Source organism: Rattus rattus, chromosome 2 (genome assembly GCF_011064425.1).
Source record: "Rattus rattus isolate New Zealand chromosome 2, Rrattus_CSIRO_v1, whole genome shotgun sequence".
Classification (NCBI taxonomy): Eukaryota; Metazoa; Chordata; class Mammalia; order Rodentia; family Muridae; genus Rattus; species Rattus rattus.
In genome coordinates, this window is record NC_046155.1 from 2,200,583 (window position 1) to 2,214,554 (window position 13,972).

Genomic DNA, 13,972 nt, shown 5'->3' on the forward strand with positions numbered 1-13,972 from the left:
ACAGACATGCATCACCACTACAGCTGGTCTTTATGGTAGAGCTGGGGATCAGAACCCAGACCCTCATGCTGTGTAGCAAGCATTTTACCCAATAAGCCATCTCCTCAACTTCCATTATCTTGTATTGGGGTTGGGGATTTAGCTCAGTGGTAGAGCGCTTGCCTAGCAAGCGCAAAGCCCTGGGTTCAGTCCTCAGCTCTGGAAAAAAAATTTTTTTATTAACTTTTAAAGATGCATATGTGTGTGCATCTGTGTAGAGGTATGTACACCCGAATGCAAGTGTGCACAGAGTGTGGATCTGGAGTTACAGGAAGTTGTTAGCTGCCTGACTTGGGAACCAAGTCGCAGGTCGTCTGGAAGAGGAATACTAGAGTCATTTCTACAGCACTGACTTTTTTTTTTTTTTTTAACAATAAAGGGTTAGGGGTGTAGCTCAGTAGCATCCTGCTTGCTTGGTATTACCAAGATCTAAAGTTTAATCCCAGTAACTCCTGACACACTAGAGTGTCTGTACATGAGTGTGTGTATGTGTGAATGTACGTGCCTGTATGTGAGTGTAAGTATGTGTATGAGTGTGTGAATGTATGTGTGAGTGTGTAAATGTGTGAGTGTGTAAATATGTGTGAATGTCTGTATATGTGTGAAAGTATGTGAGTGTGTGCATGAGTGTGAATGTGTGTTGGAATTCTGATGTAGAACAAAGCCCACAGAGGCAAAAAAAAGTATGGGGAGCAGATGAAGTCCTGAGCAAACATGGATCCTATTAACATAGGACCCAACCACTCAGACCTGTGGGAAAGGCAAGGCCTTCTCCAGGTCAGGCTCAGGGAACTGCCAAGGCCTTCCATGAGCACAGATGCTGACAGTATGTGTATTTTGAAAGCCCAGATGACTGCAGCCTGAGACTGCTTCCCTGCAGAGATCCCCTAAGGAGATTAGCTAACTCTGTTCTTCCAGCTCATATAATAAATCAGCTGAGTTTCCAGGCTGCTGATGTCTCCCTCAGAACACATGGCCCACCAGATCCCTAGATTTTCTTTATGCCTGCCTGTTCTTTCTTCATTCCCCATTGCCCAATCAAGCCAATCTCAAAGCCTGATTGGGGGAACAGAAGGGAGGGGAGGGAGGAGGGGAGGGAGGGAGGAGAGAGAGAGAGAGAGAGAGAGAGAGAGAGAGAGAGAGAGAGAGAAACATAAGGGGAAAATGTGCCTGACCTAGTGGCACATGGCTTTAATCCCAGAACCTGAGGCAGGTGGATCTCTGAGTTTGAGACCAGATTGGTCTCCATAGAGAATTCCAGCTACATTGAGAGACACTGTTTCAAATATACATATAATCCTTGGGTTTTTTTTTTGTTTTTTGAGGGGAGGGTCTTGGTGTTTGAGATAGGGTTTCTTTACATACCCTGGCTGTCCTGGAACTCTCTCTGTAGACCACACTATTCTCCAAATCAGAGATCCAACTGCTTCTGCTTCTTAAGTGCTAGGACTAAAGGTGCTCACCACCACACTGGCTTACATCCATTATTTTTTTTTTTTTTTTTTTTTTTTTTTAAGATTTATTCATTTATTATATATAAGTACACTGTAGCTGTCTTCAGATACACCAGAAGAGGGCACCAGATCTCTTTACAGATGGTTGTGAGCCACCATGTGGTTGCTGGGAATTGAACTCAGGACCTCTGGAAGAGCAGTCGGGTGCTCTTAACCTCTGAGCCATCTCTCCAGCCCCCCCATTATTTTCTTAAGAGGTGAGTTGCAGCTGCGCAGTGGGGGCTTACATCGTTTATCTCCGCCTGAAAGAGGCAGAGGCAGGTGGATCTCTGTGAATTTGAGTCCAGCCTGGTCTACATAGTGAGTTCCAGGACAGCTAGAGCTACACAGTGAGACCCTGTCTTGAAAACAAGAAGACAAAAAACAAACAAACAAAAAAACCACAAAGGTGGGCTGGAGAGAAGGCTCAGCGGTTAAGAGCACCCGACTGCTCTTCCAGAGGTCCTGAGTTCAATTCCCAGCAACCACATGGTGGCTCACAACCATCAGTAGAGAGATCTGATGCCCTCTTCTGGTGTGTCTGAAGACAGCTACAGTGTACTTATATATAATAAATGAATAAATAAATCTTTAAAAAAACCCACAAAGGTAAATTGCATAGTAAGCAACTTACATCTCAGTTAATCTGTTGTTGCTGTTTGAAACAGGATCTCATATAGACCAGGTTGGTCTGGAACTTTTTTTTAAAAAGATCTATTTATTTATTATATATGAGTACACTGTTGCTGTCCTCAGACACACCAGAAGAGGACGTCAGATCTCATTACAGATGGTTGTGAGCCACTATGTGGTTGTTGAGATTTGAACTCAGGACCTCTGGAAGAGCAGTCAGTGCTCTTAACCACTGAGCCATCTCTCCAGCCAGGTCTGGAACATTTTAAGAAACCAGGCTAGTCTTGAACTTCTGGCGAGCCTCTCCTCTCAGTCTCCTAGGTGCTAGAATTACAGGCGTGAGCCACCATAACCAACTAATTAAGATGTTAATAACGTGAAGTAAAACTCCTGATGATCAAGATCTAACCATCGCAGACACTTGCAGGGACACACTGCAATCTTGCCAAGCCAGAGATGGGATTCCATTGCTACTCCCTTCACAGATGGGAAGGCTGAGAGATTGGGAAGCAATCAAATGGGAAGCTGCCCAGGGACATGATGCCAATCCAGGAAAGTTAGGTAAAGTCACCAGGGTGGCAGAGGACAGAGGGGGCTGTCAGGAAGGCAGGGGCAGGATGACTTGGGCTCACTGGTACAAAATTGGAAGTTCCTGCTCAAGTTTGAGTCCTCCACTGTGTTTCTGAGTCCTCTCTGTCTGGGTCTTGGTGCTGTAAGTGACAACAGCAGCTCTGAGTGATGGTGTGGGACTTGAAGAGCCTGGCCAGGTGTTCAGTCATGGTTCCTTCTTGTTCTTCATGGGGACAAGGTTCAGTCTTAGAATCAGCAGGATCTGAGTTCCAACTTTGTTCTCATTATGTTGATGGCACCTGGGACAAATTGTAGAGTGTTCTCTTTCCTCAAAGACAGTGAGGTTCCTGGACTTACAGCCCGGCCCTGACTGGTTGGTCGCTGGGCAGGAGCTATAGGATAAGGGAGTGACCGAGTGATCAGGAGAGTCACTCATTCATTTAAGTGTTTTCTGAGTGGCCACTGCTGATCAGAATGTGCCAGGCACCAAGGACACAGTGCTGTCCAAAACACCATCAGAACCTGTCCTTGCAGAGTTCATGTTTGAGGGATGGAAGGAACCAGGAGTAAAGTCCCCAGTCCTTCCTTTAGCCTTCCACAAGAGAGCACAAATGACATGTCACCTACATTCAGCCCACACAGCACAAGATCAACTTGGGGTACATATTTGGGCTGGGGGAAACTGGGCTAGGCACCTATGGACAGTCTGTCCTCTTTGTTTTAAAGAGAGTAGCATTTTTTAGAGAGGTCCCTTGGCTTACTGTCCCAGGGAGAGATAGGGGTGGAGTTGAATGGAGCATAGCTTCCTAAGACAGCCCCTAATGTAGATGTGAGGTAGAGAGCATGTAAGTGGATGACTCCAGGATTAGACCCCCCCTCCTTTGCCCCAAGCATGAACCCTGGAAAGCCAAGTCTTTGCACCTATCTCTGGTCATGGTGGCTGTTTCCCAGGTTGAACGTCAGTGGTGGGGTGGGAGCTTCTTTAGCCCCAGGACCCACTTAGAATGGAGAAGGAGTCCACAGATGTCAGGTGCTGCCTATCCCCAGACCACACAGCCTTTGGGCTTGTTTTTTCTTTCTTTTTTTTTTTTTTTTCTTCCAGGGCTGAGGACCTAACCCAGAGCCTTGCGCTTGCTAGGCAAGCGCTCTACCACTGAGCTAAATCCCCAACGCCCCCCCCCCTTTTTTAAAAAGACTTATTGATTTAATGTATATGAGTACACTGTAGCTGTCTTCAGACACACCAGAAGAGGGCATCAGATCCCATTACAGATGGTTATGAGCCACCATGCGGTTGCTGGGATTTGAACTCAGGACCTCTGGAAGAGCAGTCAGTGCTCTTAACCTCTGAGCCATCTCTCCAGCCAGAGCTTGTTTTTTCTAGGATACTTTCTCTTGTCTTTGTCCTCATTTGTAGACCATGTTGAGCAGAAGAAATGGGGCAGAAGCTGACTACAAGTTTTCAGTCACCCAAAACACACTGGTGTCTCTAATGGGAGTATTCAGGTCTAAGCAAGAGTGTCAGGAATTCATCTTCCCCAACTACCTAAGGAATTTAAGGCTCCATGAGGTCCACTTCCTTCTCACAAAAGAAGCCCCAAACTGCCTGGTCTAGTAGCACCTGCCTTTAGTCCCGGAACTCAGGCAGAGGCCAGCAAACATCTGTGAATAAAAGCCTGGTCTATCTAGCTGGAGTTAGACCAGCCAGGGTTACTTAGTCCCTGTATCAATAACAACAAAGAAACTAAACAACCTGAATTAATCCTCACCAACCTGCCCCACATCTCCAGATTATCTAGACACAGACAGATCAGACACCTTTGTGGTTGGGAGGGAGATGAATGGACAACGGGGGCTATGAACAGTTAATACTAGAGGTTGGGCTCTTAAGCAGGGAAGGTTTCTTAAAGAAAGAGGCCCTTAAGTTGTTTCACAAATAAAGCAAGAGAGAGTCCCTAAGGAATCCTGACCCGCTCATCACTGACTGGACACCAGGCACCTGTGGCTTGTCCTTGCTAGGTTTTCCATCATAGCATTGATACCAATAGCATCTTTGTCCACTGACATCTGTCTTCCTGTCTCCTTAGTGACAGATATGCCTTTATATCCCAGAATGGTCTGGAGTATAGTAGCCAAGAGTTGCTATCGAAAATAAGTGGGTGGGGGTTAGCCAGGCAGGCGGGCAGGCAGGCAGGCAGGTGGAAGGCCGACCCTCCTCCCTAAGCCTGGTTTCCCCTCGTGGTTTCTCCAGCTCCGCCCTTTCCAACTTAAGTCTACACAGCTTCCTGCCCCCAGCACTTGTGGCTGCACCATGACACTGACAGCCCATCTCTCCTACTTTCTGGCCCTGTTGTTAGCAGGCCAAGGCCTCAGTGACTCCCTCCCCACCAAGGTAAATGTTTCTAACTTGTTTTCCATGCCCTTCCATGCCTGCTCCATGTCTGGGGTCTTAACTTTATGAACTGGCACATTTTTCACCTTTCTTTTAAATTTTCTTAAGACGGGGTCTCAAAGGGCATGGTAGAAGGAGGATCTCTGCGAGCTTGGTCTACATAGTGAGTTTGAGGACAGGGCTATGAAGAGAGACCTTGTCTTTAAAAAAATGACAAAGGTCTCACTTTGTAGCTCAGGTTAGCTTTTAACTGTGAGCCCAGGGTGGCTTCACTGGCTTAAGACTCAGTTGTCCTCCTGCCTCAGCCTCTTGAATGCTGGAATGAGCATTCACCTAGAGGGGTGAGCTGCCCTGTCTAGCTTTATCTTTCCTATTTCTCAGAGGGCGCAGTTGGTACTGTGTGGATGCTCACGTTTGGAACAGAGAGGAGTGCAGGATGACCTCTTAGCCCTGTCTTTGTACCTTAGAGATAAGATTGGGCACACAATGATTCTTCTCCGTGACTCCCCCCACTTTTGGCTCCTTGCCAGGATGCAGGTCCCCGACCACTGGAGCTGAAAGAAGTCTTCAAGCTGTTCCAGATCCAGTTCAACCGAAGTTACTCAAACCCAGCAGGTATCATGGGCACAGATGTTTCCGGTCCGACTCCCTCTGTCCACCTAAGAGATGAACTTATGGTTTCAGATGGGGAATAGACCTGGTCCAGGCCGTTGAGTGGGAAACAGGATGCATAGTGCACTCCTTAGCCTGGTCTATAGCCACTTAACTGTGACTCCAGGCAGGGCGTGGAAGACCACCATAGTCACATTTTCAATCAGAAGATACCGGTCTCCAAGGTGGCAACCTCAGTCCCAAGCTAACACAAAGGGCATTCTCATTCTCTCTCTCTCTCTCTCTCTCTCTCTCTCTCTCTCTCTCTCTCTCCTCCCTCCCTCCCTCTCTGTGGGTATGTGTATGCATGCTATGCCCCATCCCCTCACCCCACCTGCCCATCCTCCAAACCTGTGGTCAGATGTGTGAAGAGGAGACAGAGAAGGTGCAGCCACAGCAGCAGGAAACCGACCTCCAGCCACTTTAACTTTTCTGAGTTACTGCCTCTAAAGGCCTTGCTCAGCTTCCCCCTAGGGTGGGCCTGTTAGTGTCTTGGGGGGAAATTCTAACCTCATGTGGGCTGGATAATCACTTTCTTGCACTGAAGTTGTAGTGACGGAAAGTGCCAACAACTACCTGAGTGGGTGTGAGTGGCCAGACAGTGGCCACTTCCTGCCCTGGGACTGGCCTGTGACAACTCTTCTTTGGTCTAGAGTACACTCGCCGTCTGGGTATCTTTGCCCACAACCTGGCTCAGGCACAACGGCTACAGGAAGAAGACCTGGGTACAGCTGAGTTTGGACAGACTCCATTCAGTGACCTCACAGGTACCAGAGGCTTCCTGGCCTGTAAGTGGTGGGTAGGGTAACTGGCAAATGGGCAGGGTAAATCTCCCCTTTCAAGGTCAGCGTGGGTGACTGTCCTAAATCCTAGAGCGTAAGACATGACTTCTGTGGCCTGTGTCCTGCTTGGCTCTCAGGCCAGCAGCAGGTATAGAGACTGCACAAGCACAAGCTGGACCTCTCTAGGCCTCAGTATCCCACCCGATGCCTTCAAAGGTATCATAGGGACAAGAAGAGCCAAGACAGTGCCAGCCAGAAAGAGAATATGGAAGAGAAAGGTGCCAAACCCATGACTTCTCTGGCGGTCTGTCCCTAGAGGAAGAGTTTGGCCAGTTATACGGGCACCAGAGGGCACCGGAAAGGATCCCCAACATGGCCAAAAAGGTGAAGTCTGAAAGGTGGGGGGAATCTGTGCCCCCTACCTGTGACTGGCGTAAAGTAAAGAACATCATCTCATCGATCAAGAACCAGGTATCTGTCCCCACCCAGTTTGGCCCAATCTACCACAAGGAGTAGGAGGTGAGGTCAAGGCATTGACACTTTACCCTGTCCCACCCTATCCACTCAGGGAAACTGCAAGTGCTGCTGGGCCATGGCAGCAGCAGACAACATCCAGACTCTGTGGCGCATCAAAACACAACAGCTTGTGGACGTCTCTGTGCAGGGTATGACAGGGAGTGGCCATGTGACAGGGAAAGTTGCCTAGGGGCCTGCTCACCTATGTTGTCCCTTTCTGTCCCAGAGCTGCTGGACTGTGACCGCTGTGGAAATGGCTGCAATGGTGGCTTCGTGTGGGACGCATATATAACTGTCCTGAATAACAGTTGAGTACAGGGCCTTGTGGGAGGACAGCAGGGATGGTGAGTGTTCAGTACCCCAGGCTCCTTCCTGGTCTTGTCTTCAGGTGGCCTGGCCAGCGAAGAGGATTACCCATTCCAGGGGCACCAGAAGCCCCACAGGTGTCTGGCGGACAAGTATAGGAAGGTGGCCTGGATCCAGGACTTCACCATGTTGTCCAGTAATGAGCAGGGTATGGCCAGGGTAGACAGGGAGGGTGGGGGCAGAGAAACAGGAAGGAGGCAGACAGCCTGGCTACGGGAGACCCAATTAAACTCCATTCCCCTGTGAGAAGAGCAGCAACCGCAGGGCAGGCAGGGCTTGATGGCACCCTCAAGTCTCTAGTAATTACCTCTTTCCAGTAATTGCCGGCTACCTGGCCATCCATGGCCCTATCACGGTGACCATCAACATGAAGCTACTGCAGGTGGGTGGATCGGGGAAGAGTGAGGGGCGTATGGAGATGCCCTAGACTCAGCTCTTCTGTCCCCACCCCCGCAGTATTACCAGAAGGGTGTGATCAAGGCTACACCTAGTACCTGTGACCCACGCCTTGTGAACCATTCTGTCTTGCTGGTGGGTTTTGGCAAGGAGAAAGGGGACATGCAGACAGGGACACTCTTGTCCCATTCTCGAAAACCTCGCCGCTCCACCCCCTACTGGATCCTGAAGAACTCCTGGGGAGCTGAGTGGGGCGAGAAGGTGAGTGGAGTGAAACGGAAAGGGGACAGACTACAATGTCTTCTTTATCTTCTGGCCCTGATACCCGCGACTTCCTAGGGTTACTTCAGGCTCTACCGTGGGAACAACACCTGTGGAATCGCCAAGTACCCGATCACAGCTCGAGTGGACCGACCAGTTAAGAAAGCCCCAGTCTCTTGTCCACCTTGAGGCCAGCAGCCACTCTTCAGCCTCTCCCACATGGCCACTGCCCTCCTTCTCAGCCCCGCCCTGAGCTTCTGCCTGACTTTCCCATCCTGTCTGTATGGCTTCATAAACCGAGACATGCTCCATGGCTTCTGAGTGGATCCAGCTGGGGTGTGGAGAGGGGAGGTGGGGGTGGGTCTGTGCCATGGTCCGGTCCCTGAGGTGCTAGTACACACATCCTTACGAGTGAGGGCACCTGAGCACACGTGTGCACTGTGGAAGTCCCTAAGAGCTCTCAAACCTGGAACAAGGCCCAGTCTGCAAACTTATGGCAACTTTATTCTCGGGGTATGTCGGAGGGAGGAAGGAAAGGGGCTTTAATCATGATAGAGGCGCAGAAGGCAGCCACGGAGGGTGCCCATGTAGCGGTCCCAGAGGGCCTGGTGCCTGCAACAAAGATGACAAGAATGATAGCTGATGTCCACTGCTGCCATGCCCAATACACCGCTATGAGTGCTCTCACTAGGCTCCTCCCTTTTTGAGACAGAGACTCACTCTGTAGCCCAGGCTGGCCTGGGAAACACTCCGCATGCCCCAGTTTCCAAAGTGCTAGGATTATAAACCTGAGCCATTATGCCCAGCTTCCTTCTCTCTGCGCTCCACCCCTGCTGAAGACTGATAGGACTGATAGTCTGCATCAAGTCTTAGCAGTCTTCTGGCTGTATCCTCAGTTTACATTCACAAAAGCTAAAGCACAGAGTAACTTGCCCAAGGCCACAACAACGAGGCGGGACTTCTACCCACAGGGTGGTTCAACAGGGAACCCTGAGTCTATGGGAGGATAGGGAAGCTGGCCGCAGGCCTGGCACCTCTCACCGGAAGCCATCCAAGGAGTGGACAGACGCTGAATACTGGTTGAGGAAGAGCCTCACGTCACTCAGTGGCCAGTGGTCAGAGCGGCAAGGTTCCACAAACTGTGGGGCCAAGGGGACAAGTAGCATAACCAGTACTGCTCAGACACAGGAAAGGCTGGGGACCATGAGGTGTGGGACAGGACTGCTTACCTTCTCCACAAGGTCCACAAACAGGTCTCTGACATCCTTATTGTGGGTCAGCTTGGCAGCCACGTTCACCAGCCCCCGGGACAGATTCTGTGGGCAAGGATCTCAGGAGTTCTGTCTTCTGCTCCAGGAGTTGGAGGCTGAGCACTGAGGCTGAGGGAGGGCCAGGCCCCTCCCCAAATATATCCACCTCCCTCAAAAAATCAAGTCCCTTTTGTTATGATTGGGACCCCCTCACAGGCAGACAGAGAAGGAACAGCAGTGCCACCTGCTGGTCAACTTCAAGCATGAGTAGAGTTGCCTGGCAGGGGGTAGAGCACAGAAGGAAGCTCCTGACACTTTAGGGGGAAGGGTCTGCACAGGGTGACAGACCTTGAAGTTGGTTTCCATCTCAGAGAAGACACCCAGCTTCCCCCGGAGGGCAGTACACACCAGGCTGTAGGAAGATACGGTCATGCCTATAACCATCGAAGACAATTTTATACCCTGTCTCATGGGCCCCCATAGTTACCTCTTGTGCAAGTCTAGAAGGTCCTTGTCAGCTACTAGAACCTTGAGCTCCTTCAAGTCTTGGAGAAACTCCTTATCTAAGTCCACATCCATGTCATCCATCTGAGAGTCTGCGAAGACCACGAAAGAAGTTGTGAGTGGATGAGAGAACATCTTATGAGGTACTGAACCTTCTTCACCGCTACCTCACTGGAATTCTCAGAGACTGAAGGTGGAATGTCTCGCCCCAGGCCACACAGTAGTAATGAGCCCTTGGCCTGCAGACAAGTGTGTGTGGAGCAAGGGAACTATATGTAGCAAGGGGCTGAGGGCTGAGGAGGAAGGGTGCTGGGTACTGTAGAAGCTATATATACACATCAGGACGAACTGACAGCAGTCCCCAGAGGGTAGGGAGTCCAGGCACCTGGGTCGGTGGGGGCCTCACCGACGGCTCCAAGGGTCCAGTTCTGGATCATAAGCTCAGCACAGAAGGCAAAGTCGCCAAAGCTCAGATACTGCAGCTTTTTCTTGCCTGTTTCAAACCGGTTGTTGGCAAAGAAGACGATGGCTGCATAGTCTCTGCAGACAGGGACAGTGGCTGTCTTAGGACAACAGGGTCTGATTGGTGAGCTCACTTAGGAACCGTTCTTTGTTTTTTTTTAAATTCATTTATTTATTATATACGAGTACACTGAAGCTGTCTTCAGACACCAGAAGAGAGCATCAGATCCCATGCTGGTTGTGAGCTACCATGTGGTTGCTGGGATTTGAACTCAGGACCTCTAAGAAGAGCAGTCTTAACCACTGGGCCATCTCTCCAGTGCCCCAGGAACCATTCTTTTTTTTTTTTTTTTTTCGGGTGCTGGGGCCCGAACCCACCCAGGAACCATTCTTGAAGAAATTCTTTATTGTTTTAAATCCCTCTTAGCAGGTAGCTCCCACCTGCAACCTTCACTAAGCGTTTTAGTTCTTGTCTGTTTCTGCTCTAACTCACCAAGTGACCAACCATAGACCATTTCCTTACCAACCTCCCATCTCTGCAAAGGGAAGATCCGGCCAGTCTTCCTAAGGAACAGAATGGCAGGCCACACTGCGTCACTGAGCACTTCTTCAGTGCCTTACAAATGCCTTAACCTCAGCAATCTGGTGCAGTTTACAGATCACCAATAGAATAGTCATTCCTCCAGAACAGTCAGAGGTAAAAGGGTGAGGATAGGGAAGGTGGACCAGGCTAACGGCCGAAGGAAGCTTCATGTAGGAAGGGAGGTGGCTGGCCCCTCACCTGGCTAATCGGTCAGAGAGGAGAAAGTGTTGCTGGATGTTATCCACCAGGGAGCCCCGCATTTCTTCCACCACCTTGAAGACTCGCTTGAAGTTGTCAAACTGTAAGGCAATTAAAGAAGACTGGTCAGAAGATGTTCATGCATGAGATGCTAGAGGACCTCTCTCCTGTCCACCTATCCGGTTAGCACTAACACTTCCATTAATGACTAGGTTTTTGTTTGTTTGTTTTGAGACAGTGTTTCTCTGAGTAGCTTTGGCTGTCCTGGAACTCACTCTGTAGACCAGGCTGACCTCAAACTCAGAGATCTGTCTACCTCCTGAGTACCGGGATTAAAGGCGTGCACCACCACACACTGCACGACTAGGTATTAAGGACTGCCATCATTTGACTACTGTTTGCCAGCTTTTGGCATTTCCCTTAAAAGAACACTTATTTGCTCCTGTCCTTAAGTTCAATTTAGCATCATGATCTCTGGCTCTTCAAGAGCCTGAATTAGAATGGACTCTCCTGAGCAACTTGAAATGAACTAAGTTGCATACACGGGAGAACTCATGGGAGACACAAAGGCACCCAGGACCGTCTGAGCCGAGTAATACCCTGGTACTTCTCCCATGAAGTCAAAGCTCATGGATAAGGTAGTCTCTAGTTCCCTTGTAGATCTCAAGGGGTAGACATGGCCAAGAACAGCATCTTCTAGGCAGGAGTACCATGAACAAAAACAAACCTGGGGCTCAAGAGATGTAAGCCCAGAGAGGCCTACAGGGATCCAACCCGAGTCTGAAGGTCAAGGGCAGTGGGAATCAATGAAAATAAGCAAAGGAAAGCCACCGGTCAGATCGAGCCTATAAAAGGTCACTCTGGCCAGATGGAGGGAGAAAGGGTTCATATGAAGAAGCTGGCTCCACAACCCTAGGCTGGAATGGAGCTGGGGTGGAAGCAGAAGGATCAAGGGCTGGGCTACATGGGTAGTGGCGTATGTGTGGAACCCACCTGCCTCCGGCAGCTCTTGAGAGTAATTCCGGTTTTGGTGCTGATGTCATCAAGGTCTTTCTTGGTACCCTTGGACAGCTTCTTGCCCAAGACCTCCCGAACAAAGGCCTCGTCAAATGTGTAGTACCTTGTGGAGGCAGGCACAGGGCATTATTGGTGATCCATTAATGAAGGAGAAGGGAGTTTGGAATTGGTTTCTTTTGTTCTCGACTTTTTAATTTCCTGAGTACGTCCCATCCCTCCCTGAGCCTCAGTTTCAGCCTACAAAATGGGTATAAGTCAAATTGATTGACATCCCAGCCACCCTCCCCTCCTCCATGGTGAGCACCTCTCGATGAGGAGTGCCTGTCGGGAGGGAGGAATCTGGAAGATGAGCTGGTGCAGCAGCTTCGGCGGCGCGTGCAGCAGACGCTCAAGCATGTGAAAGGTGCGGTAGTGGTCCATGGTGTCGCTCTGCAGTACTCCTGTGGTGGCTCCCGTCTGCTCCAGGATTCCGGAGCGTACTCGCAGAGCCACTGCATCGTTCACTGAGGAGCGGGTGCTACCATAAGACCCCAGAGGCCCAGGGCTTCCACCTCCAATCCTCAGACTTCCCTGACTCCCCGCAGTCTGTCCACTTCCCTAAACCAAGCCTAAGTCCTAGCCACGCCCCCTCGCACCCAAAACAACAGCTTCCCGGGAGGACGCCTCACAGACCTGAGTAACCATCCAGCCAGAGGCGATACACGTCTTCATCTATAAGGGTCGTGTTGCCCACGAAAATGTCTAGTTCGCTGGTCATGACGATGCCCGGGCCGGGTTCGCCCGAAGCTGGAGCTTGCACGGCCCGGGGCCGGGCTAGTAGCCGCAGAGCCACTTCCGGGAGTTCGGAGATTTTGCTCCGGGCACCCGGAGCCAATGAAGGACCACTTCCGGGACGGAGCTGGTGAGAAACTGCTCCGCTCTTTACTGAGCACTGTGAGCCGTTTTTTCGGAAGATCTTGGGATAGCCATTTCCCAGTCTCCCGTCTTGCAGATTCTCCCACTACTTCCTTCTGTCTCTCCCATCTTCTCAGTTCTCTCAGAGCCTCCCAATTTTGACCCGTATCCTAAATTAGAATGTTTCCGGGGCTCTATCCTAAATCGCTAGGTGTGTGTGTCCCTACTTCCATAGTCCATCAGACAGACAAATGAGCATTTTTCTTGTTCCCAGCACGTATTTTATTTTTATTATTTTGAATTATGTGTATTTGGGGAGAGGGTGTGTGAGTGTAAATGCCCTTCGAGACCAGAGGAGGAGTCCCTGGAGTTAGATTTACATGGTTGTGGGGAACAGAACTCAATTCCTGTACAAGAGCAGTTCCTTGCTCCTAACCACTTAGCTTTCTCTCCAGCCCCAGTTTTTCAACACGTACTACACCCACATACAAGCTAGTGACTTCTCTTAAAGTCTTTCCGAGCTCTGCCTGGATGTGGGCATCTGCAAGGGCAATTATCTCCTAAGGCTTTCCACTGTCTCTGTCTTCTCGTAAGGCATTAAAAGCTTACGCAGGAGCCACCAAGCGTGAGTTCGGTCTCCAGCACCCATATTGTGTAAGGAAAAGACTATCTCCGTTTTTCGTTTTGTTTGTTAAGGTCTTACTTTGCAGTCCAAGCTAGTCTAAATTGGCAGCAGTCTCCCAACTTCAACATCCCAAGCACTGAGATCACAGGATAGGAACCTCCTATATACCCAGCTCTTACCATCTGACCTCTGCATAGGTCTGCTGTATTCCTGCATACACTGTAGCTTACTGTTTGTAATTACCAAAACATAAACCTCGAATAACTGTTAATCCCAGCACCCGGGAGACAGGCAGATATCTGAAATTTGAAGTTAGCCTGGTCTACAGAGTAAGTTTCAG

General features: G+C 49.9%; 2 protein-coding genes across 3 annotated transcripts; one reads left to right on the forward strand and one right to left on the reverse strand.

Annotated features, from left to right (window-relative positions):
- Positions 1-5,008: 5,008 nt before the first annotated feature.
- Ctsw (cathepsin W) lies at positions 5,009-8,412 on the forward strand. Its single transcript, XM_032891162.1, has 10 exons — positions 5,009-5,127; positions 5,658-5,742; positions 6,432-6,545; positions 6,877-7,031; positions 7,129-7,225; positions 7,303-7,383; positions 7,465-7,590; positions 7,760-7,824; positions 7,899-8,099; positions 8,178-8,412. Exons 1-10 carry the CDS (start codon positions 5,047-5,049, stop codon positions 8,286-8,288), a joined length of 1,116 nt encoding a protein of 371 aa, XP_032747053.1. The 5' UTR covers positions 5,009-5,046; the 3' UTR covers positions 8,289-8,412.
- A 169-nt stretch (positions 8,413-8,581) lies between these two features.
- Fibp (FGF1 intracellular binding protein) lies at positions 8,582-12,945 on the reverse strand. Of its 2 annotated transcripts, none has more exons than XM_032891164.1 (10): positions 12,786-12,945; positions 12,418-12,616; positions 12,090-12,216; positions 11,097-11,197; positions 10,260-10,393; positions 9,837-9,945; positions 9,698-9,761; positions 9,329-9,415; positions 9,141-9,238; positions 8,582-8,711 (listed from the first exon to the last, which is right to left on the reverse strand). In XM_032891164.1, the coding sequence occupies exons 1-10, from the start codon at positions 12,868-12,870 to the stop codon at positions 8,642-8,644; spliced, it is 1,074 nt and encodes a 357-aa protein (XP_032747055.1). In that variant the 5' UTR covers positions 12,871-12,945; the 3' UTR covers positions 8,582-8,641. The 2 variants fall into 2 exon arrangements, with proteins under 2 accessions (XP_032747055.1, XP_032747054.1); XM_032891163.1 differs by having other exon boundaries at positions 10,239-10,393.
- Positions 12,946-13,972: the final 1,027 nt, after the last annotated feature.

Excerpts from the sequence above, each read along its gene's own strand:
- Ctsw (XM_032891162.1), top strand. The coding sequence starts at position 5,047 with ATGACACTGACAGCCCATCTCTCCTACTTTCTGGCCCTGTTGTTAGCA. Across the intron at positions 7,226-7,302 it reads TGTGGACGTCTCTGTGCAGG|AGCTGCTGGACTGTGACCGC; the intron begins GTATGACAGGGA and ends TTTCTGTCCCAG. Across the intron at positions 7,384-7,464 it reads TATAACTGTCCTGAATAACA|GTGGCCTGGCCAGCGAAGAG; the intron begins GTTGAGTACAGG and ends TCTTGTCTTCAG.
- Fibp (XM_032891163.1), bottom strand. The coding sequence starts at position 12,870 with ATGACCAGCGAACTAGACATTTTCGTGGGCAACACGACCCTTATAGAT. Across the intron at positions 9,416-9,697 it reads AGATGGAAACCAACTTCAAG|AATCTGTCCCGGGGGCTGGT; the intron begins GTCTGTCACCCT and ends CCTTGCCCACAG. Across the intron at positions 8,712-9,140 it reads CACTCCTTGGATGGCTTCCG|GCACCAGGCCCTCTGGGACC; the intron begins GTGAGAGGTGCC and ends TCTTTGTTGCAG.